The sequence below is a fragment of the Cantharellus anzutake genome, assembly GCF_015039405.1.
Source record: "Cantharellus anzutake strain C23 chromosome Unknown EI90scaffold_5, whole genome shotgun sequence".
Taxonomy (NCBI): domain Eukaryota; kingdom Fungi; phylum Basidiomycota; class Agaricomycetes; order Cantharellales; family Hydnaceae; genus Cantharellus; species Cantharellus anzutake.
Window position 1 is genome coordinate 638,839 of NW_024066955.1, and position 25,294 is coordinate 664,132.

The 25,294-nt window shown below is 48.9% G+C and overlaps 12 protein-coding genes across 12 annotated transcripts; 6 read left to right on the top strand and 6 right to left on the bottom strand.

Moving 5' to 3' along the window:
- Positions 1-1,118: 1,118 nt before the first annotated feature.
- On the top strand, positions 1,119-2,624 carry EI90DRAFT_2906185 (putative 2-Nitropropane dioxygenase; the record flags this gene model as incomplete). The annotated part of the gene is made up of 8 exons (XM_039054235.1): positions 1,119-1,162; positions 1,223-1,250; positions 1,303-1,366; positions 1,505-1,651; positions 1,717-1,875; positions 1,949-1,992; positions 2,054-2,153; positions 2,218-2,624. The coding sequence occupies 8 exons, from the start codon at positions 1,119-1,121 to the stop codon at positions 2,622-2,624; spliced, it is 993 nt and encodes a 330-aa protein (XP_038921787.1).
- A 165-nt stretch (positions 2,625-2,789) lies between these two features.
- EI90DRAFT_3116981 (uncharacterized protein) lies at positions 2,790-4,187 on the bottom strand (the record flags this gene model as incomplete). Its single annotated transcript, XM_039062937.1, has 6 exons — positions 2,790-2,891; positions 2,951-3,010; positions 3,075-3,107; positions 3,160-3,242; positions 3,294-3,670; positions 3,736-4,187. The coding sequence occupies 6 exons, from the start codon at positions 4,185-4,187 to the stop codon at positions 2,790-2,792; spliced, it is 1,107 nt and encodes a 368-aa protein (XP_038921788.1).
- Positions 4,188-4,406: 219 nt separating this feature from the next.
- EI90DRAFT_3035513 (Metallo-dependent phosphatase-like protein) lies at positions 4,407-5,914 on the bottom strand. Its single transcript, XM_039058622.1, has 5 exons — positions 5,619-5,914; positions 5,445-5,560; positions 5,388-5,397; positions 4,780-5,331; positions 4,407-4,729 (listed from the first exon to the last, which is right to left on the bottom strand). The coding sequence occupies exons 1-5, from the start codon at positions 5,888-5,890 to the stop codon at positions 4,507-4,509; spliced, it is 1,173 nt and encodes a 390-aa protein (XP_038921789.1). The 5' UTR covers positions 5,891-5,914; the 3' UTR covers positions 4,407-4,506.
- Positions 5,915-5,940: 26 nt separating this feature from the next.
- Positions 5,941-7,796, top strand: EI90DRAFT_3116983 (autophagy-related protein 17; the record flags this gene model as incomplete). The annotated part of the gene is made up of 9 exons (XM_039062938.1): positions 5,941-6,132; positions 6,191-6,253; positions 6,323-6,607; positions 6,659-6,899; positions 6,958-7,036; positions 7,108-7,234; positions 7,291-7,483; positions 7,542-7,696; positions 7,758-7,796. The coding sequence occupies 9 exons, from the start codon at positions 5,941-5,943 to the stop codon at positions 7,794-7,796; spliced, it is 1,374 nt and encodes a 457-aa protein (XP_038921790.1).
- A 72-nt stretch (positions 7,797-7,868) lies between these two features.
- On the bottom strand, positions 7,869-9,881 carry EI90DRAFT_2062259 (pyridoxal phosphate-dependent transferase). Its single transcript, XM_039052503.1, has 4 exons — positions 9,741-9,881; positions 8,814-9,652; positions 8,617-8,759; positions 7,869-8,559 (listed from the first exon to the last, which is right to left on the bottom strand). The coding sequence occupies exons 2-4, from the start codon at positions 9,637-9,639 to the stop codon at positions 8,026-8,028; spliced, it is 1,503 nt and encodes a 500-aa protein (XP_038921791.1). The 5' UTR covers positions 9,640-9,652; positions 9,741-9,881; the 3' UTR covers positions 7,869-8,025.
- Positions 9,882-11,069: 1,188 nt separating this feature from the next.
- Positions 11,070-11,866, bottom strand: EI90DRAFT_3150809 (uncharacterized protein; the record flags this gene model as incomplete). Its single annotated transcript, XM_039065687.1, has 3 exons — positions 11,070-11,421; positions 11,480-11,539; positions 11,603-11,866. The coding sequence occupies 3 exons, from the start codon at positions 11,864-11,866 to the stop codon at positions 11,296-11,298; spliced, it is 450 nt and encodes a 149-aa protein (XP_038921792.1). The 3' UTR covers positions 11,070-11,295.
- A 748-nt stretch (positions 11,867-12,614) lies between these two features.
- Positions 12,615-13,932, top strand: EI90DRAFT_3035527 (uncharacterized protein). The gene is made up of 4 exons (XM_039058623.1): positions 12,615-12,837; positions 12,928-13,269; positions 13,323-13,359; positions 13,437-13,932. The coding sequence occupies exons 1-4, from the start codon at positions 12,803-12,805 to the stop codon at positions 13,494-13,496; spliced, it is 474 nt and encodes a 157-aa protein (XP_038921793.1). The 5' UTR covers positions 12,615-12,802; the 3' UTR covers positions 13,497-13,932.
- Positions 13,933-14,222: 290 nt separating this feature from the next.
- EI90DRAFT_3035533 (HotDog domain-containing protein) lies at positions 14,223-15,697 on the bottom strand. Its single transcript, XM_039058624.1, has 3 exons — positions 14,977-15,697; positions 14,788-14,925; positions 14,223-14,722 (listed from the first exon to the last, which is right to left on the bottom strand). Exons 1-3 carry the CDS (start codon positions 15,641-15,643, stop codon positions 14,451-14,453), a joined length of 1,077 nt encoding a protein of 358 aa, XP_038921794.1. The 5' UTR covers positions 15,644-15,697; the 3' UTR covers positions 14,223-14,450.
- A 90-nt stretch (positions 15,698-15,787) lies between these two features.
- Positions 15,788-16,828, top strand: EI90DRAFT_3035534 (translation initiation factor eIF3 subunit). Its single transcript, XM_039058625.1, has 5 exons — positions 15,788-15,811; positions 15,866-15,963; positions 16,044-16,293; positions 16,345-16,663; positions 16,715-16,828. Exons 1-5 carry the CDS (start codon positions 15,799-15,801, stop codon positions 16,773-16,775), a joined length of 741 nt encoding a protein of 246 aa, XP_038921795.1. The 5' UTR covers positions 15,788-15,798; the 3' UTR covers positions 16,776-16,828.
- A 200-nt stretch (positions 16,829-17,028) lies between these two features.
- Positions 17,029-19,238, bottom strand: EI90DRAFT_3035535 (WD40-repeat-containing domain protein). The gene is made up of 6 exons (XM_039058626.1): positions 19,099-19,238; positions 18,904-19,049; positions 18,783-18,856; positions 18,013-18,726; positions 17,712-17,960; positions 17,029-17,654 (listed from the first exon to the last, which is right to left on the bottom strand). Exons 1-6 carry the CDS (start codon positions 19,218-19,220, stop codon positions 17,400-17,402), a joined length of 1,560 nt encoding a protein of 519 aa, XP_038921796.1. The 5' UTR covers positions 19,221-19,238; the 3' UTR covers positions 17,029-17,399.
- Positions 19,239-19,448: 210 nt separating this feature from the next.
- EI90DRAFT_3035536 (uncharacterized protein) lies at positions 19,449-22,783 on the top strand. Its single transcript, XM_039058627.1, has 6 exons — positions 19,449-19,629; positions 19,743-20,161; positions 20,221-20,510; positions 20,566-22,087; positions 22,151-22,452; positions 22,502-22,783. Exons 1-6 carry the CDS (start codon positions 19,461-19,463, stop codon positions 22,746-22,748), a joined length of 2,949 nt encoding a protein of 982 aa, XP_038921797.1. The 5' UTR covers positions 19,449-19,460; the 3' UTR covers positions 22,749-22,783.
- Positions 22,784-22,788: 5 nt separating this feature from the next.
- EI90DRAFT_3285834 (uncharacterized protein) lies at positions 22,789-24,626 on the top strand. Its single transcript, XM_039066989.1, has 7 exons — positions 22,789-23,181; positions 23,268-23,375; positions 23,434-23,451; positions 23,519-23,797; positions 23,853-24,100; positions 24,165-24,337; positions 24,391-24,626. Exons 1-7 carry the CDS (start codon positions 23,112-23,114, stop codon positions 24,422-24,424), a joined length of 930 nt encoding a protein of 309 aa, XP_038921798.1. The 5' UTR covers positions 22,789-23,111; the 3' UTR covers positions 24,425-24,626.
- Positions 24,627-25,294: the final 668 nt, after the last annotated feature.

Here is a 25,294-nt window from a genome sequence, read left to right on the forward strand (position 1 = left end):
CTTCCCCAGATGCTGGATGGATTGGCATGTCGCTTAGACGCATTCTGAGCAGATGGCACTACATTGTTGGGCAATGGGCATGCCGAGAGGGAGAGAAAGGCTAAGTCCAAATCTGGCAGAAAACAAAAACAAATAATCGTCATAAACACGCTCCCCACATCGACCACAACTATCATGCCTGAAACTGTTCTTTTAGGCATCTTGACTACTTGTGACATGATGCCACACCCGTGCCGACTTATTTCAAGACAATGATGCCATACATCGAAGCCATAGACTTGGCTGCAATCTGCGCAGTCATCCAAACTGGTACCACAGATCCTTGATGGGTGATAATTGATTGGACCTTTTCACCATCTTTACAGATGGCTCGCTAACTGCAGATGCAGTTCAGCAAGTTGACCGACCTTTGACAAGGAGCAACTTGTTCAGCTCTGCAGATGCGCGCTTAGGTGGAATCAATTATTTCCGTACATCTGAGAGCTTGGCACAGGTGTAGATACTGAATGCAAATCATATTTGGCTCTAGTGCTCATGGTATGATGTGTCTGAGTCTGTGTAAGACGAAATCTTGCTCTAGTCAGCATCTGGCACCCTCCATGAAATGACGTGATTAAAATCCCGCTCCTTTCAGCCACTGCCAAGCCAGATGTGAAATGACACGATAACTGAGAAAATCCTATTCACAAAAATCCTACAGTAGAGGAGGATTTTTCGTGAACTGCTCTGTTATGTGACAAAATGCCGGAATTGTGATCATGAGAAAGGTCATCACATCACGGGAGAGAACCCCCGGTCTGCATTTTTGAGGGAATCTGTCAATTTCCAAGTGAATGGGGTATCAATATGTTTGTCAGAAATCAGCTTTCAAATTTCGGATTGTAATACAATCTCAACTGTATTGAAAAATAAAAAATCCCCGAAATTTGATCATTTTCGAGCTGATTTCTGACAAACATATTGATACCCCATTCACTTGGAAATTGACAGATTCCCTCAAAAACGCAGTATATAATGCCTCATGCTTGCTGCCATGTACAATTGCTCCTTCCTCCCCCCTTTCCTTTGACTCTTCACCCGATATATCTTAGAGACTGGAGCGGTTGCAACATTGCAACATGGTACTACATACGAGATTGACCGAGATGCTTGGCATTTCTGTGTGAGTGCAATCGTAGTTTGTCTTTCAAAATGCGTCGGCTAAAGTTTGATGCGGCGTTAGACCTGTCGTTCAAGGGGGCATGCAGTGGGTATGTTTAGGGTCGCACTTGCGTTGCAATACTATATCTAACGCATGAAAAGGTTGGGGTACCACAGATGGTTGCTGCGGTATCGAATGCTGGAGGGTTGGGGATCCTCACTGCATGTACGTATCCCTTACCATATCCACGCGAAGTTCGATTTTTCGTCCGGCCCCTGTCTGTCACATCCGCATTTACCTGAGCTAACAACATCCACGTTGTACCTGATCATAATAAATAAAATTGTGCTCGCGTCGTTACAGTTTCCCAGCCAAACCCCGAAGCCCTTCGTGAAACGATCAAAGAAACACGTAGACTTACGGATAAACCCTTCGGTGTCAACATTACCTTTCTCCCCGCCATCAATCCTCCTGATTATGGTGCGTTTGTACGCGCCGCAATTGAGGAAGGTTAGTGAACGTTCTTCGCTCCTAAGAGCTCAATTCTGATAGTGTTCCTCTTACTATGGTTTTAGATGTAAGGATATTTGAAACCGCTGGTAACAATCCGGGGCCGGTGATCGAATATCTCAAACAAAATGCAGCGATCGTGTTGCACAAGTGCACCACTATCCGACATGCCAAGTCCGCCATTAAGATGGGCGTGGATGTTTTGTCCATTGACGGGTTTGAATGTGAGTTGTTTGACGGGGTTTTTTGTACCCTTTGACCGATCATGATGCGAATTTCTTGGGGGTCCCCATCCAGGTGCAGGACATCCTGGAGAAGAGGACATCGGGGGCGTCGTATTGGTAAACCTTTCTGTCGTGGACTGACGGATTACTGACAAGGCTGCACATGCTATCATAAAAGCTTGCCCGTGCAGCTCAAGAGTTGAATGTTCCCTACATCGCGTCAGGCGGGTTTGCAGATGGACGGGGTTTAGCAGCGGCTCTCGCCTTAGGCGCAGACGGTAAGCAATTGTGGAGCACTCAATTTCTAAGTTTATTTAATCTTGGCACTTGTGAATGGAACAGGTGTCAACCTGGGCACCCGTTTCTTAGCAACCGTTGAGGCACCCATTCACCAGAACATCAAAGAAGTGCTGGTCAAGTCCACCGAACGAGATACAATTCACATCTTCCGCACTCTCGGTAATACTGCACGCGTTTATAAGAATGCTGTTGCCAAAGAGGTTGTGCGGCTGGAACGACGACCTGGCGGAGCCAATTTTGAGGATCTAAGAGAGCTCGTTAAAGGTGAACGTGGAAGGAAGGTTTACACGGAGGGAGATGTTGATGCAGGGATTTGGACTGCTGGCATAGCAGTTGGGTTGATAAACGACATACCTCCGTGTAAAGAACTATTGGACAGGATGGTAAGAGAGGCCGAAGAGATCATTGGCAAGATGGATAGCTTGAGGAAGCCCAAGGCAAAGCTGTAGACAATGGTGTTGGAAGCTTGTCATTTGCTGAGGATATTCTGCCTGCTGTTAATCTTCTACTTTCATGCTTTTCCATGTTCTGTTGTGCTACAGGTAGTAATGGGGAATGCTTGTATAAGGTCTTGATATGTGTCATTCGGAGGGTGGTACTGTATGGTATCATGATTACTGAGTGGGAGGTAGTGTCGAGACGGATGGTTCAAGGGTGTTGCGTTCTTCGGGAGGGAAAAAGATGTGCCACAGCTCTGGTCCATCGCGGATTACTGCCTAAAGATGTGTTTCTCAGGGATATGATTAGCGGGAGCCGAACCGAAGCATAGACGTACAATTGCTGCTTCCACAGCAATGAGAGCGATGATGATAAGTTCCATCCGATGCGTCGAGGACTGGCACGGATGAGCTGGATTAGTACAGAGTAAGGGATTCTCGGAAGAGAAAAAGACGGAGCACCTCGGTGAGTAATTCACGCAAGGTCACTTGGACCTGGAGAAAATCATAAGGTAAAGGACGATGAAATGAATTGGGAGATGTTTACCTCGGCCGCATATGTAATCTTCTGGTTTAGAGCATTTACGCGTTCGTGAATATCTAACGCCTTACTCATGGAATTGAAATACTCTGACCATCTTTCAGCCATTAATACAGATCGAAATATTAAAATCTGCCGACCTTCGAGCACGGGTTCTGCCCAATAAAAATCTGGGGTATCACCGAAATTCTGTCGGCTTAAATTCAGACCTTGTCTGAACTTCAACAGTTCACCCAATTTCCGAATGATTTCCTTGCGCTTTAAACCGGGAACACCAGTTTCGGATAAAGTCTGGGGAAGTCGCTCGACAGATGAGATGAAAGCATCCAGACGTGACTCGAACGCTGCTAGTGCTGTCGATCGTGCAAGTGCTTGAGAAAAAGCGTAGCGTGCTGGGAAGGTGCGAGTTGGATACGAAGATTCTGCGGTGGAATCCGGATGGGACGGTATTTCGGATAGACCAGCATATGGCGGGACTTGTCCAAGTATAATGAGATCGCCTTGTAATCGTGTTCGCCTAAGGGATGGTAGCACCTTAGTGCTGGGACAGCACTTAGGGATGGATCACAGCCAACAACTCACTCTGCGGGGTCGGTAACAAATTCTAGTTCTTCGGTCTCAAACTCACGCAGCGGCAAGATAATAGCATGAGGTGTCCGAAGGGTAATATGTTGTGCGAAAGTACGTGCAGATTCCTCGTCCAGTCCCCAGCAGACGATTGCGCCATTACCAAAAATCCAAACTTCACCTTGAGAGCCGCCAGGTTCATTTGTAGGCACCCATATGGCGTCCTCAAACCGTTTGGCAGATGGTGTCAGTGCTTTAAACAACTCTCCGAGGTTAAACCTCTCGGCAGTTGCGAAGGCAAGAACTGGGTGAATGCACCCTCTCGTTGGGTTTGGATTCTCTCGTATGGGCAGTGATGCGGAGGCAGTACGCTTCAAAGACGTTGAAGACTGATTCGGCTTCGGTTTCGTATTAGTTTTCTGTCCCGACACCTTTGCGCCAGTGGCGCTGGCAAAGGAACGAGTCATTCCTGATACTGTGAGAATGGATGTCTGGATTCTGGACTGAAATAAGGATCGACTGGACGACAACAAGCTAGTACTGCTGCACCGAGTGGCGCGTAAGGCAGGCACCGATGCCCTTAACATTTCACACCGAGGGACGAGGATATATGGAACGCTCGGCGCTTCAGCAAAAATGCGGCACGATCACCTGGTTTATTTGGAATATCGTGGGAACTCCCATGCCCAGGCAGGACTCCAGCCTCTATGACTTCGTAATATTATTAGATGGACAAATAGACCCACAGAAAAACAAATGACGCCGATCCCATCTATAGTAATGGAATTACGCGAAATCGCCCGCGACTTCGCGTTCTTGGACTACAAACTGCTCCGTCTTGTGAGGGTATACAGCGTTAATGACTTCCCTCTCCAGGTACGTCCGTTCCCCACCGACTAACAATCTGATCCTTCGCCCAAAGATGTTGTACTCTCTAGACTTTACTGGGGTGAGAGTATATTCGATTCGCAGCGCGCTTAGCACGCCTCCGTATGCATGACTTATACCACTAAAGACAAATATTGGCCCGTATGAAGCATCAGCGATAGTAAGGCTTACGTGTCTATAATGATGATTTTTCCCTTGCATCTGGATACCTGTCGGTCGAAGGTTGGCGTGTGGCCCATGATCAAGTGTCGGGTCCCTGTCTTATCTAACACTGCGTCGATGTCTTTGCAAACTTTCCTTTCATCCTCCAGCGCCCATCCGCGGTACCAAAGTGGGCCGTTCGACCCATAAAGTTCATGCTCGTCCTTGCTGGCATCAGTGGGGAGGCCGGGGTAGGGGTTTGGAGGATGTGGCGGGGGCTGCTTCCTTCTCTGGAGCTTGGAAAGGAGAGAAGAGCCAAGGTTGTTAATCCGAGAGGGATAAGGCGTTGCTTGCATGAAAGTTGGGGAAATCCCACCATGAACGAACGACAACGCAGCATGAGATAGCGGCGACCCGCTTGGGGTGTAGTCTGTGTTAGGAGGACCAAGGCTAGGATGCAATGGAAGCCGAGAAGTAATTGTGTAGTTTGTTCGCCACGCAGCGCCTATCCAACCCGTGCTGATAATCCGCTGACGCTCTGCGACAGAACCAAACGTCTTGATCTCCGATCCCCAAACATATCTAGCATGACGGAGTTTAGTGCAATTACCAATATGGCGTATTTTTTTCTCAAGTACCTCCAGTCGCCTGTATAGTCCTAAGTAGTGCGAGGTGCCAGGATGAGAATGAGATACCTATTGAGTTCATGATTTCATGATTTCCAAGATGACTAATAACATCCCCTCCAAAAGAACGGGCCTGATTCCGGAGATCCTCCATGAACTGGTAAAGTAGAATTGTATCGTCACCCCTGAGTGCTCAGATTCTTCAATCGGAAGCGTGCAGCACTCAGAATCGAATGGACGAACCTGTCAATGATGTCACCCGTCTGAACAAGGAAATCAACCTCCCCTGTCCACTGGTGGTTGTCATCAATCACGTTGTTCATTTTCAGCACCTTCAACGCGTTGGGCAAGTCGCCGTGTAAGTCACCAACTGCCACAACCCTACGAAAGAAGGTAGGAACCTCCCCCCCTGTCTCTGGTTTCCCCTTTGGGAGCGACTCGGGGCCAGGCAGTAAGACATAGACCAGTAGCGCGCATACCACTACCAGTGGTAAGACTCGTATCAAGCGAGGCATGATCGGTGCGTGGGAAAATTTGACGCCATCATCACGTGTGCACAGCAGCGATGCCGGAGTTATACCAGGAATCCACTATACCCCGTCATTTCCAGTTATCTAAGAAAGCCCTTGCTGATGGGCAAGCTCTGTGTTCTCGTGCGAAAGAGCTCTCCGGCTCGAATGCGAACATCTTAGTGGATGCGCTTGGGGTTGAGGCCAAGATCAAATGGTTAAACCAGGGCGTCCTCGACCAATTATCGGTAATCACAAGCGCCCCCGTTAACTTTGGTGCTAGAAACTGATAGTGTAGCCACTTAGCTTGCTGCTAGTGTGGCTAAAAGTTTAAGCGCCCAGAGGACAAAATTATTGGATGAAGCCAGAGTTTGTATTTCCACATTCAGTTCTTCCATGGTGTCATAACACACTAAATAATCACGCTATTGTCGCTAGCTTTGGGATACGCAGAGGACCCAGCGAAACCAAGCCCTAGATGCTGTCCTTGAGTCGCTTGGTACTCAGCTGGTTCCTCCGTCGTTACACCAAATGTCGTCTGGTTCATCTCTGTTCGGAAGTCAGCACTCGCTATCGGAGCCAACCATACTCAGAACTGATCTCGCCCAGGGCCCGTCCTCTCAAGATCCAAAATCCAAATGGAAGAGTCTTCGAGACTTTGTCGACGAGAAGGGTATTGAACTCACACTTGACGGGATTGAAGAGGAAAGAAGTAACCTAGATGTATGTATTTGCTTCCTGGTCGAAAGGAAAAAATGGCCTGAATCGCGGAAGGATGTTCTGGGATCAACTGCCGCCCATGCCCCTACACTTAACAAGTACATTGCAGACATCCGAAATTTCCTTCCCTCGATCTCTGCTCCCCAATCGCTATATCAGCTTCTCTCCGAGCAAGAGGAAACTGCTTCAGAAATGGCCGCGCACTTAGAAAGCCTAGCTGCGCACTTTGAACAGATGTCCCAGGCGCTTCATGATCACGAATCGGGAAACCTTCTTTCACCCGGTGACATTGAGGGTGGGCTGGGCCTGTTGTACGCTTTGGCTCGATTGGTCTGATTCCTTTGCCACATCAGTGTTAGTGAAGGATACGGAAGAGTTACCTTCCATTATCGAAGACCTTGAACGGTCCGTGCAATCAATTGAGTCCATCAAGTAAGCAGTGATTGTCCCGGACTGGTGCAATGTGAATATTGCGATATTGAATCGCATTCCCTTCTGTACAGCAACCATGTCATCGCATATCGGGATACTGCACTTGTAGGCATAGAAGTTCATCACGATATTCTCTCGCAGCTCGAAGGATTAGAGTCTACCATGGATGATATGCTGGAGGAGCACTACATTGTCGAGGTATTCAATATCCTCACGAGTTGTATACAACCATTGAATCTTGCGTCGAATGGTAGTCAAGAGTGTCTCAAATTAGCAACTCCCTTCAATCGCATCACACGGCTCTCGCAGAACTTGAGGAAACCTATCATTCCTACCAGCTCGCCTATGACCAATTGATAGTGGAGATGGACCGAAGAAAACGGTATAGAGACGGGGTCCAGACAATGATCGAGCGTTGGACCATGGAGTTGGGTGCGTTACGAGATGGTAAGGCATGATCCTAGTATTTGTGCATCGACATCCACCGTGCAAACTCTTCCCGCAGAAGAACTCTTGGCCCGTGAGCGATTTATAGCCGATCACGGCGGTTTTCTTCCAGATGACCTTTGTCCTTATGTGTCGGATATGCCCGTTCGGTGGACGATCGAAGGAGACGGGCGTGAAAGCAACGCTACCCTGAGTGATAGTATTGTACTGGAAGTACGTGCGCTATAATTTTACCGAAATCCAAGATATGTGCTAAGTAACAAAACGACTCTAGGCGAAGAGGAACTTGGGCTTATCCGAAGAGAAGAGATAGCCCATCAGCTAGAATACAGCAGTCATACTGGTTTTCGTGCATCTCCCCTGGACACCATCTCAGCACGTCATTTTCGTGTATCCTTTCCCACATACGGATAAATGACTCTAATCCGTGTGCCTACCCAAGTACCATACACTTCGCAATGCACACTATCTTTCCAATAATTAATCATTCCACGGACTGTGATTGGACTCCTGAGCAACTGGGTAAAGGCTTCTTCAACGAACTACAACTTCGGCCTGGCCACGAGCTGGCCTTCTGGCATTGATGGTTCTCCGCTTACTCCATGTGACTGTCCTTGTGGGAAAGCTGAATTGACCCAATGTACGATCGCCTCTACCAAACCATCCACCTCATCCTCCGTATTTCCCGCATGCATGCATATTCGTACTCGAGATGCAGAACGAGGAACAGTCGGTGGTGTAATATGACGTGCGAGATATCGACGTTGCGGCGTATAATCCAAAGTACCAACCTGATGAAACAAGGGCGTGGCGGAGGGATCCATTTCTCCAGTTTGCAAAAATCGGGCCAGAGCGTTAGGCGTGTGCCGGGGATTTGGCGTAATCAACGGTATGATCGGCGACACCAAGGAGGCAGTGACCATGCCGGAAGGTTGACCTGGAGAATATATTTGGCCATTACGAGTGTGCGTCTGATCGGGCAGGACGATAACAGATTCCGAATTAGGGATGGATTCAAGACGACTACGCAACGTTCGGAGAAAATACGATGAAAGGTGAAGCAGATGGTTGGTTTGCTGGAAGGGGGACCAAATCGGATCAGGCGTGACATGGGACTCGATGCCGGTACTCACATTTTGAACAGCACCTTCTCTCAGCATGTCGATAACACATTGAATCGCGATGATGTTACAGATAGGCAATGATGTGGTATAGATAAAGGATCGTGCATAGTTGATTAGATGTTCACGAATCCAGGGAGTAGTCAGGATAACGGCTGCACCTTAGAATCAGCAATTGTGTAAGAAAGGGATATCAAGACACGACGCACCTCCCCCAGTTGCCAAAGCTTTTCCAAACGTGTGCAATCGGACGAGTACTCGATGTTCCAATTGCAGCAAAGAAACTAACCCTCTCCCATTTTTTCCATATATCCCAGTGGCATGGGCTTCGTCAACAATGACATGTGCATTCTGAAAAGGGAATTGTTCCTCCGCAAGCATCACAATTTCATGAAGTGGCGCGAAGTCACCATCCATGGAGTAAAGAGATTCGACGGCAATGAACAGACATGCTTTTCCTTCCCGAATGCTTGGGTATGTTCTGAAGATATCCTCAATTTGTGACCGAAGATCAGAGACCGAGTTGTGTTTGAACTTTCTACGCATGGAAGGATGAACCCGGGATGCCCTCATTCCATCATGGACTGATGCGTGGATGAGAGAATCGTATATGATGGCGTCTCCAGCTTGAGGAACGGTTGAAAAAAGTCCAACATTAGCATCGTATCCCGAATTGAAAACCAGTGCAGATGGTGCATTAAAGAATTCTTCGAGGCACCCCTCAAGAGCGACATGCATTGAAGAATTTCCAGCTAGCAACCTTGAGCCACCCGAACCAAGGATGCCCATGGTTGAGCCGTTCTGTGAAGAAGGGTATTGTTTCAGGGCGTCTAGGAACCTTTCCCGCAGCACATCGCTGGATGCCAGGCTTAGGTAGTCATTCGAGCTGAAGTCTGCGTTCCCAAAACGCTCGATTCCACTGTCCGATTGCACCTTATGCAAAGCGGGAGTCGCATCGAGGTGTCGGAGGAGCCCTCGCTGTTCTCTTGACTTTAGCTTCGCCTTGACGCGGCTCTCCAGGATACGATTGGACATTTTCAGAGGAATGCTAGAAAATCGGGAGGACGACAGGGTCAATGGGATCGAGGGGTGCTATTAGAACGATCGCTGTATGCACTGACTCTGTACGCACTGACTATAGCAATGAGCAGACAAAACAGAAGGGCCTCCCAGAATTCGGGGGCGTCCAAAATCGTAAAAGCACCGCGCCTTTATGTGACTACAGCACGATGAGGACCAGGAACGACAATATCACCATGTCATAATTGCCGATATAACGCACGTTAAGTATGTTGTGCCTGCGTTCCAAATATGGAAACTCTCCTAGCGGATCACACGTAGCAGAGATGTAAGATAAGAGCGAGGAATATAACTGTGTATGCAGTGATTTCGGGTCAAATGCCCGCACATCATCGGAATAATAAGTAAATTAAGTAAGCTGTGTAAGGCAATTGTGCGACCCAGGGACAACTGCGGGGGGATAAGGGACAAGGAATGCGCCGACAATCAACCGAAGACCGGCGCCCGAAAGAGACCCGATCACCTCCTTCATAGAGGGCCCTATTTTCTGACGCGCGTTTGTAATTGTCCAAATTGACATTACGTAAACTTCGTGTTACAGCTGTCCGAGTGTACCAAACTACCGAGCTACCAAATGTCCTTTAGAAGCTTCATACCAGCGCTCAAGTCGAGACTATCTCGTCCCCCATCAAGCTCACACTACATCAATGAATGATGTCTCTCAGCTCAGCCACACAGGAACGAGGGATCAGAAGCACACGGACCAGATGGTAGTGGGAGGGTATGAGACATGCGATGTCCCCAAAATTAAAAAAATGAATGATCTCACTCACAGAAATATCCAGGGGTTGCATCCTTTACCCAGTAGCCCCATCACCGTATGAATAACAGACCAATATCCGGTGAATTGATCGATCCAGGTCTTCTGGAACAGTCCTCCGCCCACAACATTGGGTTACTTAGATCGGCCTGCAGCCAGCACCGTATTCAACATCACGTGCTCGAACTAATATCAAGGAGGCGCTTCCAGTTAGAAATTATATATTCCTCAACCCAGGAGCCACGTCATAATGTCGCATAGCTGCAGCTCAGAATGCTGGAAAGCAGGTCGTAAAGACCAATGCGAGACGCATCAACACCGGCTCTAGCTCTGACTCTTCGGCCCATGCATGGTTAACGGGCCCCAACTATGACCTGTATCTCAGTCTCGCGTCAGAGAACTCGATAACTGTAGCTACGACACGAAGAACACAAGAGTTTGTACGTTAGTCTGAGTCGCAACAAACTGAGGCCAAACGACCGTAGCGCGATCATTGAACAAAGAGGAATAAGGCTTCCTCCTTTAAGTCACTAGTAGACGGTGCCACGTCAGGCACCTTCGAATTTCCAACGCCCCCGCGCTCTGTCATTTTCGCTTTCCCACGTCCTCTCTTCCTCTTATGGTTCGCACTTGAGGAACTCTGTTCGTTTACGTTTTCCACTGTCCAAGAACTTGCTCTGCAACAGTCGAGAACATTGACATTACAGTAACATGTGGATTCGAAAGAAGAACATGACAATCCTGATATGACCACTCCGTCAAAGCAAGTCAATGCGGTAGGATCAGTCAGACAAAGCATCGTATTGTACAACTTGTTTGGAACAATCTTGCTAACTGTTTCCTCCAGTGAGTTAGGCTGTTGCAGCTTCCTGGGCGGACGACCAAGTTTCATGCGCCCATTTGGTGTCGATGAAGTCTTTTTCCTCCACCACTTTCCCATTGGCGTCGAAGCGGAGCTTGACCACACTTTCAGAAGACTACACGAGACTCTCTTCAGCATGGTCAAAGCACAGCAAAAACAATCAAGAGACGCACCCCTACGCTGAAATAGAAAACCACTGTATTTTCGTTCTCTACCAGATCTGTGATAGTGATCTACACACGAATCGATACAATCAGTGAGCGCTTATCACTGGCACGATCGGCTGAGTTGTGCACCTCCAAGTCTTTTATCCTTTCGAAGAAAAAGGGGATCGCCTTAATGGATTCCTCCTTACTCAATGGATTCCATCCCAGTGCCTTCAATGACTGTGGGAGTGGGATCCAGGTGAAGTCATCTGCAACATCCTTATCGAAGGTAGCCCTCAGACTTTCGGGTGTGTATGAGAAAAATGCTTCGGTGAGTCGCAAAGCGGTCTTTAAGTTAGGGGATTGATTGTTGAAGGCTGCAGCGAGAGGTGCGGCGATTTGGATGGGAGGCATGTTTGTGATAGGGAGCACGCTGGAAGTTCAAGATCCTGACGTTTATATTTCCTGATTCACCCCTCAATTCCAATACCCCCGCGTGACGTATGGATCGCGACGAGCCGGAAGCCAAAGAGCCCTGATAAACTTCAATTTATGGAATTTCATTACCACCCTGATATTCATGTGTGTGGGGAGTGTGGGACATATTTTCCGGTCAATTTGTTGAGCTCAATTCCCGCTACTCCGCCTATGTTTTTTTCTCCCGAACTCAATTGTCCTATGCACAGGGTCCTTTCTCTGCCCCATACAGTTCTATTCCGCTCATGGCTGCAGTGTAAAAATCAGAGTATGCGGTGGGTTTACAGAGCGAGAGCGAATCTCGGGCTTCGTCTCAGCCAATAGCAACGTTGAGAGTGAACATGCATGCGAGGTAAGAGTAGCGGGATCTGCCGCTTCAGGCGGCGTTCCCCAGTTATTCCCCAAGTGTAGACACGATAACCTTGTTATCTTATAATTCCCGTAGCTCTTTCTTGTTGCGGGTTTGTTTTATGAATTATTTGGGAATGGGAGACTTAATTAAGGGATGAAGCAAATGATGAGATTTTGAAGAACGACTTTAACGCACTGCAAAAGGCCAAAAAATATAGCTCATGGTTGAAGCGAATTATTGGTGGAAAATAAAATATAACGCAGCAAATATTAATTATGATGTTTATTTAAGAATATAAATAATTATAAACGGACGAGCTGGCTTCGCCTTCCACCACCATAGGCAGGTGACCAGCCTCTACTGGAACCACCACCACTCGGGCTTGGCTACAGCAACCCATCAAATACTTCCTCCCTTGATCTTGCAGTCGACTGATCGGTATCTAGTCGACGTTTCTCACTAGGTGTGTGCGCTTGTCGACGCTGTTGTGCTCCGAAAATCAAAGAAGCACCCACTGACCTATGGGTGGACGAAGTGTACACCCCCCAGACTATCGGTAAATGCTAAGCATAACTAAGTAGTTCCTTCTTGGCACACTGTAACGCATTCTCCCTCCCACACTGGCGACTGTCATCACCTTTGATAGCGCCGACTGTGCCCGCGCAACGCGTGTCATGACTCTGAACATGGGCTCCTCTTTCAGTGATAAGGGCCCATATGTAAAGGAAATGATGAACAACGCGTCTCATCATTCCGGGGCGGCTACTGCGACGCCGACATCACTTGACCTCAAATTATTTGAGCATGGCTCCGCAATCCTTGTCTTGGGTTCACAGCGCACCTTAGCAATATACTCTTCGGACTTGTCATCAAGTTCTTGTTTTCATATGACAATCTGTCAAAAGATGGATCAGAGATCATCAGAGATAAGGAGCTTCGGTTTTCTTCACGGATGCCCGTCGCTTGAGTTCGTCTCGGACATGCTCAGGTAAGGCCTTCGGTGGTTAGCTTCTTTCTAATGTTATTGAAGCGGATATGCAGTTTTTTATTGGGAGGGACTTTGAGGATTTCTTCTCTTGTAAGTCCACAATACTTTGGTCCGTATTCCTTAAGGATTCCAATACATGGGGCACCGATTCTTCATTCGCCTGAAAGGATGCACCCCAATTTGGACGGTCCCAATGCACGATTTGGCCCTTTGATGTCATTTCCTGAATCCATCGTTCCCCGTTTTTCTCCAGATCCACAAGTCTCTTTACTTCGGAGACTTTGGTAGCAAGGTTTTTTGGACCGTCCGCTATTATGCTAACTGGAGGCGCGGGTGATTTGTCATGCGATTGTGACTATTGGATCTCAAGGACACTTTGTAATAACATGATAGCATCTTTGCTTCTTCCCCCCAACAAACTTATTGCCTGGAGCAGCCTCAATCGTCCAGTGTTGGGTTATACGACGCCGCGCCCGGCTGTCTCTTCACTCTCCGCGAATGGGGCGCCATTTCACTCACGTCTACGCTTACTTTCCCCTACTGCGCCGACATACTCAAACAAAGAGCCTCTCACTCGACCAGTGACACGCTCTCAATTGCCGCCCATGATCACACTCATGACGTCTGAGTTTAAAGCCTTGTTAAAGTACGCGGGGTGATAAGAGGCCGAAGAAGAATGGCATGCGACTCCCGCAATTAACTCTACCAGAGCAGCGCATTCCGGCTGTCAACAAATGAAGCGAAGGAACCAGGAATATCGGGTGGCTGCTGAGTAGCCGCGATGCTATGATATAGTGGAACAATTTCAGGGAAGCAGCGCCGAGGCGTCACGCACGATTTTCGTGATAACACTTCCACTTATCGCTCGGCAATCATGGTCCGACCTGCAATAAGAGTTATGGGCCTGATTTGGCATCATCTGATATTGCGACACCCATACAACTGGTTGATGACCGGCTCGTGGCAGTTACTTTCCAGGCTTATCATGCCACTACCTGGTCCCATTAGCGGTCATTCGACTGTATACCACGCGTCGCATGCTCATTACTCCAATAGCGATGACTCAACGCTGTTGGTCTTCGCTAAATGATGCTCCACAGGTAGCTCAATCCGAACATGAAAAAGACGTTCCAAGAGGGAAGGGATCTTACACCCGCGTGATGAATGCATTCTTAGGGGTATCACACATCAACGATGAAGCTTGCCTCCGCTGTCATGCATACGGTCCCCTGTTCGTTTTGTGCCCACAACTGCGTCCCTGTGATGGCGCCCCCGGTAGCCTCCCGAGGCAAATAAGCCCCACAAAGCGTCAGATTCCGTCCAACGAAGATAGGATGTTTTGCGCGGTAGGCATATCGCTTTATTGCTGGAAGGCCTCCCAAGCCTGGCGGTGTCAGTCGGGAAGCCAATTCCAGGAGGAGCAGAGATGTTAATGGTCCATGTACAAGACGTTCTGAAGAGTAGAATAGAATTCACACAACTAAGCCTACGGCATCAGCGGAGGCACATTACGCATACCTGGATGCCCATCGACCTCCCGAGCGAATACAGGATCAAGGTGGATCATGTGCGCATTGAACGTAAGAGCGCTGAACCTGAATAACATTGACACAGTTGGGATGAAAGTGTAAGATACATCAGGACTCGACTCGAATGCTGGGAGGTGTCTCAGTCAAGCACTTAATCAGAGTGGAGTGGCCAAGCTACCCTGAGAAGTCGATGTATTTGCGGGGCTCTCCGACGGCGCAACTGTCTGCCTAGGGGTCCGTACAGGCGGCAAGAAGACATGCGTTCTTGTCTCAGTTATGGCTAAGCCTCGTTCGGTGCTAAGCTTCTTCAGCTGGTCAACGAACACCATCGCACCGCCCTTTTTTACTTCGATGCTAGGCACTGTCGTCACGCATTTCACTAAATCACCAATCTTGAGCCCTAGGTACCCCTTGGGCTCATGAAAGTTGAACTCTCCTCCTGCCCACATCCGCCGGGTGTATGGAGAAGGCAAATTATAGGTGGGGTCCGTGCCGTCGTAACTCAGATCCTTGAGAGGAACGAGAGAAGGGAACAAAATTAAGCTATGCCCTGGGTCCAACAAGTCCCCACTTGTTGGCCGAGCGGCTTCCGGAAAGCATGGTTGAAACGACGAGTTTGAAGAGCGAAGCGTTCCGTCTCTAGTAGGAAGAGTCACGTAGAGGTGACGAACGCGGGTAACATCAATAGTGTCAAACTCTTCGCTGTTGTGCGCCTTCATACGAGCGATAAAAGAGTCGAGCCCCTCACTGGTGCTCGTGCCAAGAAACCGAGGCAGTGGCTCCGGACAACGAGTGGCAGCAAAGCCGTGAAGGGCGACATTCTTGTAGGACAGATACTTTGACATTCCTTCCGCGAATTTTGAAGTCTCAGCTTGTGATGCTTGACATGTGAGTTCAATGAATCAACAAGGGAGATCACGTGAGACATTTCAACCTATTATTACCAAGGTTTACTTGAACTTCGTTTCATCTTTGAACTAATCGGTGGGCTTGAGGCGGTATGGACAACTGGGGTAAGGCTGAGGGGACTTATGATCCCCCGATCTCATTGAAATCGTGACTTGCAGATGACGAAGAGTCCGGGGATGAACGACGAGTCAAGCCTCTACCCGTTGTGGCTCCAAGTCGGAAATTTGAAGGCGAAGATGAAGATGAGGATGTAGCGGTAAGATCCCGAAGTCTCGGGCATCTCGTATCATGAGTATTGATCGATGCGATACTGCTCTTACCAACCTTCAACCGAAGGATGATTGGGAAGCCTCGTCCGAAGAAGAGGAGGCACCACTGCCTCCGCCTGTTGCACCTCCTAAAAAGAGAATGACACTGAAGGCTAAGATATCAGAGAAGGAAGCTGAGAGGGCTCGCCAACTGGCAGAAGATGATGAAGGGGAGAGTGTAATCGACGAAGCGGAGCAGAGACGGAGAGACAAACAACATCAGCTCGAAACAGATCTTGCGAATGCCAGCGCCTTGCTTTCAGGAACGTCGGTCTCCGGTACGTAGTCATTATCTGTCTCCTTCCAATAGCTGACAAAATGTCGTTCAGGCAAGTCATTGCCAACAGAAATCCAAGAACTGCTTTCCTTCACACCAAAGACGAAGGATGATTTTGAGGCTTACTCAAAGAAGATTTTCGATGCTTTTATTAGGAAGCATCAAGAGAAGCCTCTTTATGCTGTATTTGTTGAGATGCACGTTAAAGCTCTGGCCCAGTCGTTACGGGACGTGGATGTCCGCAAAGCCGCCAGCGGGTTAACTGCTCTAGCTAACGAAAAGCAGAAAGAGCAAAGAGAAAAAGCCAGTGGAAAGAAAAAGACAAAAACAGCTTCAAAGCCAGCCCTCGCCGGCACCAGGTCCGTGTCCAAGTGAGTGCCACACCTCCCCCTATTCAACCCGTCCTCAACGCAACCTCGAAGGGTTGACACTGCTGCATACGAAGAAGCTTTGGATGACTTTGACGATGATGATTTCATGTGAATTTTGGGCGAACCTTCTCGACCAATGCTCTGCGTATCAGATAACCGACATGTATTAGAGCAGTGCAGATCATATTCCAAATTTTTCCTTCACTCTAAACATTTACCTGGTGTCTCTATATAAGCTAATTGCTCTGACATGAGCTTTGGATGAGTACTGGACAGCCTGGATAGTAGCGACACAATAAGGTACGGGTTCAATTCCTGGAGTCTCAGGCGTTACCCTTCGGCCTCCTCTCTCAACTGCCTCTTTCATCCGCGCCTTTTACGTCTGTGTTCGACCTTCACGCATCCCGAATCTGGGGGAGCGTTCTGACGAGCTTAACACCGCAGTCGTGATTTACCACGCACCACCGCTAACGACTGCCTCGTCATTCCACACCATACATGAGCGAATCAACTCCACAAGTATTTGAGTCAAACGTGACGAGTCATAACAACAGCTGAAAAAGGCTTGCACTCCAACTCACACACCGCGCTCCATTCTTATATTATCAAGGATCAGGCTGCCTAGGATACCGGGGGCTGCGTAGGGAAAACCGGGTATTCAATTATGGATGGGGTTGTGCAGATGTCGTATGAAGATGAAGATCTGGCGAAATGAGTTGCCGTATATGTACTCGTCTTACATGCCGAATGCAGACGTTGGATCGGCATCATCATCGTTCTCGTCGTCGTCGTCGTCATCGTCAACTCCAATCACTTCACTTTTTCCTATCCTCAATTCGATTTCTTTTCCTGCTTCGTACAACTTCGACTTGAAGGTCCTGAACGCGTCCTTCGACGTGCTTACATCCCATACCTGGAGTTTTCCCGTCGAACCCCCCGCGGCCAGGGTAAGGGGATCGTCTGGTGACCAAGTTACAGAGAATGCCTTTCCCTAAGATGAGAGCAACCTCATTAGAGGCGAAGTAGGCAGTGTTCTTGAAACACTCACGACACCAAGCTCTTTGGAAGCAACCATCGAGACATCTAACTCCTGTGTTGTCGCATTGGTTTTAACGTCCCAAACTTTGACGATCTCGTCATGTCCTCCCGTGGCAATGCAACCTCTTAGGTGGGGATTGACGTCCAATCCAAGGGCAGATCCATGATGTGCTGCAATATTGAACCGAGGGGCGGAATCCATTTTTCCAGACAGTGTGCGTGCATCAAAATTCCGCACGCTTCCATCCTTCAATGCTACCTGATAGGCAGGTGGAGATCAGGAATATGAAGCGGAAACATCACGAACGCACGTAAAATCCACTTGGATCCCATGGATCCCACCGCAAAACTTCAATCTCCTCGTTCAATTTTACACCCACCACGGATGTCGGAGCTCTGGTATCAAACATCCTGAGTGTGTGATCAAGACCTCCAGTAAGTAGTACAGTTGACTCGTTAGGGCACCAATGTACTGTTTGAACCTTATCCTGGTGGATATTGTATGACCTGATGGCACTACTCCCGGATCCTCCGGACAAGTCCCAGAGTTTAACCGTCTTATCCGCAGAAGCCGATGCGAGGAGATTCCGATGTGCCTTGTTCCAAGATAAGCCGAGGACTGAATCAATATGGAAGCTGTCGTTTGATTTCCCTGCTTTTTTGCGCTTGTTGGGCTTTGCCGCCACTGGACCGCGCTGCTGAGTCTTTTCTAGTTTCCCTAATACGGCATCGGGGTAAACGGCATCCATCGTGTCCAGCGACCATATTTCAATCTCTGGTTCGAATGTTCCTACAGCAATGAAATTACCAGTCTTGGACGTGGAGGGGGCATTTGGCTGGTAATCAAGCCATTCGATACATAGTGGGAAAGAGGGGAGCATGAAATCGTGATGGGCATATAGGTTGTCTTTCGATTCGTCATACACAAAAACTTCCATTTGCGCGACGTCGGCCTCTACTTTGGCGACAACAATTAGGTTATCGGTAGGATATATCTCGGCTTCCTCGCGCTCCTGTGCCTCATCCTTTTTATGGGAAATGCAGGTTAAGCAGATATGCAGGATAAAATTAGAAATCCCACCTCCTTTAAAGTAACATATGGGTCGTCCCCATCGTGAGACAATAACCACTTCATATTGGAAAATGGACCTGAAGCTATAGGGGCTCAGTTATTGGTTGTGGATGGAAGGGCTCACGCGTACCAACCCCTCCCTCCTCATCGTCGTATGTATCCAATTGATATTCAGAGATGTCATTGGGGTCCTTCTGCGAATCCGTTGAACCTTTCTGGACAGCGCCATCAACTTCCATATCGCCTGAATTTGATTCATCTGGATCTGAGGACGTACTGGGGAGAACGATATGTCAGAAACAAATAATTAAGGAGAGTGACTCACTCTTCCCATTCACTGCCGTCGTCCAAATCGTCGCCTTCTGTCTGAGATGCCATAATAAGAGATTTAAGTTCCGCATCGGCGTCTTCAAATTCGGCTCCAGCTAATTCGCGGATACGATTCATTTCTTTCTCGTCGAGAACATATTGGGATGGATGGCTTGCGGCCACGCCTAAGAAACATGCGATAGTGCACCGAAAAATGATTAAAGTGTGAGAAAGATATACTTGGGCGAGCGCTTAAATACCTCTTCGGACCCAGGCAGTAGCACTAATGAACCCGTTCATTAGGTTCGGCTTGGGCGAAAATTTGGTCAGGACTGAATTGTCTTGTCACGGGGGTTAGCACTGCCACTGGTCCAGCGTATGAACGAATTTCAGGACCACCCAAAAGTCAGAGCGCGGCTGACTTTGGGCTCAAAAGTCTTTGTTGCTGGTCATGAAGTTTATGGAAAACTTGAGGTTGAATCCATCGCTGGCCCAAATGCTGGGCTAGGGTTGAGATTCATATATGTCTCATTAAGCGGGACTCAACGTATGTGGAGAATTTCGCTGCCAGGGCCGTAAGTAACGGTGTTTCGTTAAGAGTTGACTTCAAAATTCCATGCTGCCACATTCTCCTTCACGGAAACGCGCCGCACGTTCCAGGGGCCGGGACTTCCCCCTCGAACGCTGTTGAGCCTGCATCAAGGGAGACCGAGCAGTATCTTCCCCCGGACTACCATCATGCTCGCAAAGGTCGTACTACATTTTTCTTCAAATTTCCTTTGCATGCTTCCTTTCCAGCATCCATATCGTTTGGGAATGGTCTTGCGAAAGTAACGTACGAAGTTAAAGCAGGCGTTGAAGTGTTTTGGAACCGAGAACGCCGGCTTGTCACAGATATGCAGGAGTTAACGGTCGTTGAAGCATTTGACGAAGATATATCCGTCCTTCCAAATCATGGCACTGTAGCAGTTGGCGATGGAGGGAGGTTGTGGGTACAGGCTCGGATTATCGGGGGGATGGCAATTAGTGGATACCCTGCATGCTGCGAAGTGCATGTTAAGAATAGCTCTTCGCGGAAAGTACGAACCCTTCACACCTTCACAACCCTGGGGGTCAAGGACTAAGCGACTCGCTTTAGATATCGGGGGTTTCCCTAGCCTTGATAAGAAAGTTGGCTCTTGCCCATCCGACAGAGGGAAAGAAATCCATTGAACTATCTGACAAATTGCTAGAAGTGCCGTACAAAGGACCAGATTATACGGTTCAAGCTTTCTCCGAAGGGGTAGCGAATCTTGTCTTCTCAGTACCCCGCGCAGCTCTGGGCTCCCAATTAGGTGGGGTTCATCATCAAGAGGGAAGTGGTAACCAGGAAAGTTTATTCCGAATCTCTTGTTCTCTCTTGGTCAAGGTAGCCATGGGCTGGGGAGCGTAAGCATGATTTCACTTGCTCTTGTGGGCTTCAGTCTCATCCAAATTTCTATAGGCCAGATTTAGAAGTTGATGTGCCGGTCCGTGTATTTCATCAGAGCACCGTTCCGGTCAATTTCCACCGCGCGACTTCCCCTGTTCCCCTAACCCCGCTTTCGCCGCCTCAGCCATGGGACCCGACGTTTGATATCCCCCAATCTGCCATGTCCCTACCTTCCTCTCCTCGTATACATCCTTACTCAGATCCCCCGCATCCGGTTATTGCGGAATCCACCTCTCTTGCCTACCACACCACTGTGTATTCTCCGTCGCCGCAATATCCTCTCCCACCACATCCCTATTACTCCGAGAACGGCATTGATGCTTCGACCCACACATATTTTCCGCTTCTTCTACAAGCAGATTCTTCCTGCGACCGCCACCCTATCCGACCTTCATCGGCGGATCCAGTCACGCGGAGACCCCTTCCCCAGCCACCCAAATATCATCCTACTAGCGAGATCAACCTTGAATCCCAGCAACATCCACCAATGGATCAAGTGCGAACGTTTTGGGAAGACACCATTGTCACCGGTGGCGAGAGGGAGAGCAGAAGGGAACGGGCATCCAGAATATCTAGGCATTTGAGGCTGTCGTCGCGTTATCGGTCCCTCTCCCGTTCGAGGGATGTCGAGCAGGCTTCCATTGGGATCCGCCAAGAGCCTGCAAATCATGAGCGGGGTGCTGCGGATCATTATCCCCCTCTCATGGTTTCGGGTATCGTAACGGTGCCTTGGACTGCCGAAAAGCAAATTGTCTCATCCCAGCCCAGCTCTCCATTGCTTGGGGAAGTTTGTACTGTGGCAACCCCCATATTGTCGCCTCGTCCACTGTTATCACCGCGACAAGCTTATTCCGCGAGTCCATTTGGGGGGCCTCCAAGCCCACGAAGCGAACGCGTAGAAGCACTTGAACGCCAGGCTGAAGAGGTGATAGACTCATCGTTGGACACCTCGGACGCAGTAGACACCATGACCCCACAGTCAGCTATTTCTTCCAAGGCAAGGCCTGTCGCCGTGGACAACTTGGACTTTGATGCCAGTGGCTTGAAACTCCATGAGACAACGTTGAAACTTCCGGCTCCTAACATTCCTCCTGTCGGAGGTGATGTTGGAGGTTTGACGCTGCTCGAACGAAGATTAGTACGACCCATGGCGGGCGCATCACTTTTCAAAGTACCGGACCAAATATCGTCTCATAATGTTAATCTGCGGCCTCGATCAACTACTGAATTAACCGTGAGGAATGGATTTTCAAATTTCCCATCATCAAACGTTGTACCTCGCCGCAGCGTGGCTGAGGTGATGCGAAACGAAGCACAAGCCCGAGTGACAGATTGGGTAAGGAAGGAGCAGGAGAAGGACGCAGATACCTCGTTCGAAGGATTGAATGAGGATGGTGCGCTGCTTGAAAATGCAGAGGAAGTGCTCAGTACGGCACGCACCTCCAAGGCGGAACTGGAGTCATCCACTAGCCATGCTCTGGGATGGGATGCAGCTGACCCTCACGAGAATCCTAGCATAAACTCGGGATTTCAGGTTAGTTGTATGCTCCTCCCCATTGATTCCTTGAAGTAGTAATAAATATTGTTTCAATGAAAGCCGTCTTCGGCCAGTCCGAAAGGCCATGGGAGCGTTCACGTACGAGACCGGAACCCAACAGGGGTGGAGGATGACATAAGGGGTGCAAGAGGCAGTCGAGGCGGTGTTGTCACGTCGGTTGCCGCCATCTGGGCCGACAGCAATGCTCAACCTCCAGCAATTCCGAAAAGAAACTACCCTCCAAAATATCCAAAAAGTGATGGCTTCAGCACCACAGTTCTCCCTATTATACCTCTCAAACGCAGCCCATTACGTTCAAGGCACTCGCGGAGCTCTCCGCCACGCCCTCCACTCCAACGGTTGTACCGGATTCTCCACTTGCTGGGAGACCGAAGATGAAACAGGACCAAGGGACAATGTTCGCATGTTACCCATGAAAAAGCCACCTTTGCTATCTTCGTCTATTCCCCGAACCACAGTAGTCAATGGAACACCTGGGAAACCCATACCGTCCAGCACCGTGGGACCTGGACCCAGGCGAGTTGATGCATCTTCACCTCCAGCCCCCGAACACGGGCCGCGCAACAGGAACGTAGAGAATATTCCCACAGTCGGACAGCAGAGGCTCCGAGAACTGATTGCAAAATACCAATCTTGATTATATACTGTTCGCTAGTTGTGCAGCGATTACAGTTTACGCTATAGTTTATATCGATCCATGCCTCAACTAAATACGCATGTTGTGAGCCGCCAACCTAAATTGATGGCACAGTCCTGATTCCCTTGCGACAACCATGCATGAGGTTATCTAGAGGTTCTCAATAATCCCAGGGAAAATATCATCTCCTTTCGCGAGAGATATCGTGAGGCCTCGTGCAGCGCTGTGACATCACTCGGTTATCGAAGCCTCTCGGTGAGGACGGATCCACCCGTGTAAACCCGTTTACACACTTGAAGCTAGCCCTGCATCTTCGATCTTGTGGATATTTGCTTGGGTCATTCGTTTAAATCTCGAGTCGTTATGGCGGTCAAGCTTATAAACGCGATCTATGGAAAGGAGAAGGTCCGGGTATTTAGGGTCGTGAGAAATGGTCAGCATCGCAGGCTCCGTCGAAATGACTGCATTTCTCTCGCGGATATGTGGTGCCTTGACTGACACCAAAAATCGACCTTTAAGGGACCGTACATGATGTAGCGGAGTATAACGTCTGCGCTCTGCTGCAGGGCGAAGTTGAAACGAGTTACACTCAAGCTGACAACTCTGTGGTGGTGCCAACTGACACAGGTATTGTTCTAGTTGGGTCCATCCTTTTGCGCCTTTTCCTTACTACTTATTTCTCAAGTCAAGAATACGGTTAATGGTAAAGGTCACTTTTGGCCACCATATAATGATGCCACCCTAACAGGCCCGTCTTCATTAATTCCAAGTTCTTGCTAAGACATCCCCGCACGTTCTCGATCCTGTCCTCTTCGCTCTCCACATTGGTCTACACTTCGTTACGACCTATTCGCACATTCACGCCTCTAAAATAACGATCGAAAAGCTCAAATGGTCTCGTATTACCCTCCCTGGGAAGCCAGAGGGGCATGATCATTCTTTCATCCGCGATGGCGATGAGAAGCGAACTGTAGAGATCTTCGTTGATACTTCTGGTGGAAAGAGTGCTCCTACTGCTACCATCAGCGCTGGACTTAAGGATTTGCTAGGTATACTATGCCCGCTTTGGCAAATCTTTACATTCAAGGGGTCTAACTTATACAGTGTTGAAGTCATCTGGATCGGCATTTGAGAACTTCCACCTTTGCGAATACACGACCCTTCAACCCGTCTCCGACCGGATTTTCTCCACGGCTGTTGCGCTACACTACAACTTCGGGAAAATTACAAAGGGCCTCACCATTGAGAACCTGGCCGCTCTAGGACAGGAATACGATTTTGAACTTGCTGCGAGCAATGTGAGAGTAGCCACAATTCAGACGTTCGCGGAGGACGAAAGTGCGAGTGTTCAGGTGCGTCGCTCCGTGCTCCGTCCCGTCACCCATTGAAATTGGAGACTCGGGTGATGATCCGCAGGCAACGTTGTACAAAACTGGTGAACTGGTCCTGAAGGAGAATCCTCACGTAATAGACATTACATATAAGCTTCCGAACAAACATTACGTTCCTGTGGACCTTGGCTTCAAGGGACTCAAGAACACGAGTCCTCCGGAAGTGGCGGAAGTATTCCTTCCTCTAGAAGCGCCAAGGTGAGTTTCCGATTCAACGCTTCCCGAATGCGCAGCACTGATGAATGTACCAGCGGTTATATTGAGGCCACTATCGGACGCGATTGAACCACCCTGCATGTCATAACTTAATTGGGTTCAGCATCACCACTATAAACTCCCTTGACTTTTAGTAGAGTATCCAAATAAATACGAAATGTCATCCAGCCCAGCACACACAGTAGTTAAGCAGTTATCGAGCATGATCATGTATTAGCAGGTTACCACCCCCGATATAGAATCGTGACAAGGCATGATTATAGACGTCAGGTGTGAGTCTCACCATGTTGTAATGGACTCAGCAGCACAGTTGTTTGTAGAACGTAAAGGGAATCGATTCGAGATTCAGTGTCCGAGCCGTTAGTATGGGGAGGGACGGGTGGGCAGGAATGGATCCTGTCCATGTCGAGTGAGAGTCGTGATGTCGAGCAGCAGCAACGCATGCCTCCAAAAGAGATTCGTCACAGGAGACCAGATTCACGGCCCAGCAACGGGAATTGCCAAGTTACATCAGAAGCACTGTTCGGCAATGCGATCAGGGAGGGTGGGATCGCAGCAACGAGGATAGTGCCGGAGCACCACTCGCGCGGCCGGAACGAGAGCGGGTAACACCTACCATGGCGATGCTTCGAAGATAATCTGATCGCTCAACAAAGCTCCACAGCAGTAGCATCCGGTGTAGTTTCTTTGTTCAATGCCGAAAGGAACCCGGTCCCTAGCGCTGTACGAAGTCCACTTGTCAGGCTGCTTTCGGAACCCCGTGACCATTGGCATTCGACGAGAGTCCTCCAAAAATTGAGGGAGCCAGCGGACGAAGACGTTTCAGATAGAATACGTCGCTGCGCAGATAGAGAATGCACGAGCATATGCCAGTCAAGTGAAAAGTGCCCTACACACGAGCAAACCTCCAATCGCCATTGAGCCGCTGCTGGCTTGGTT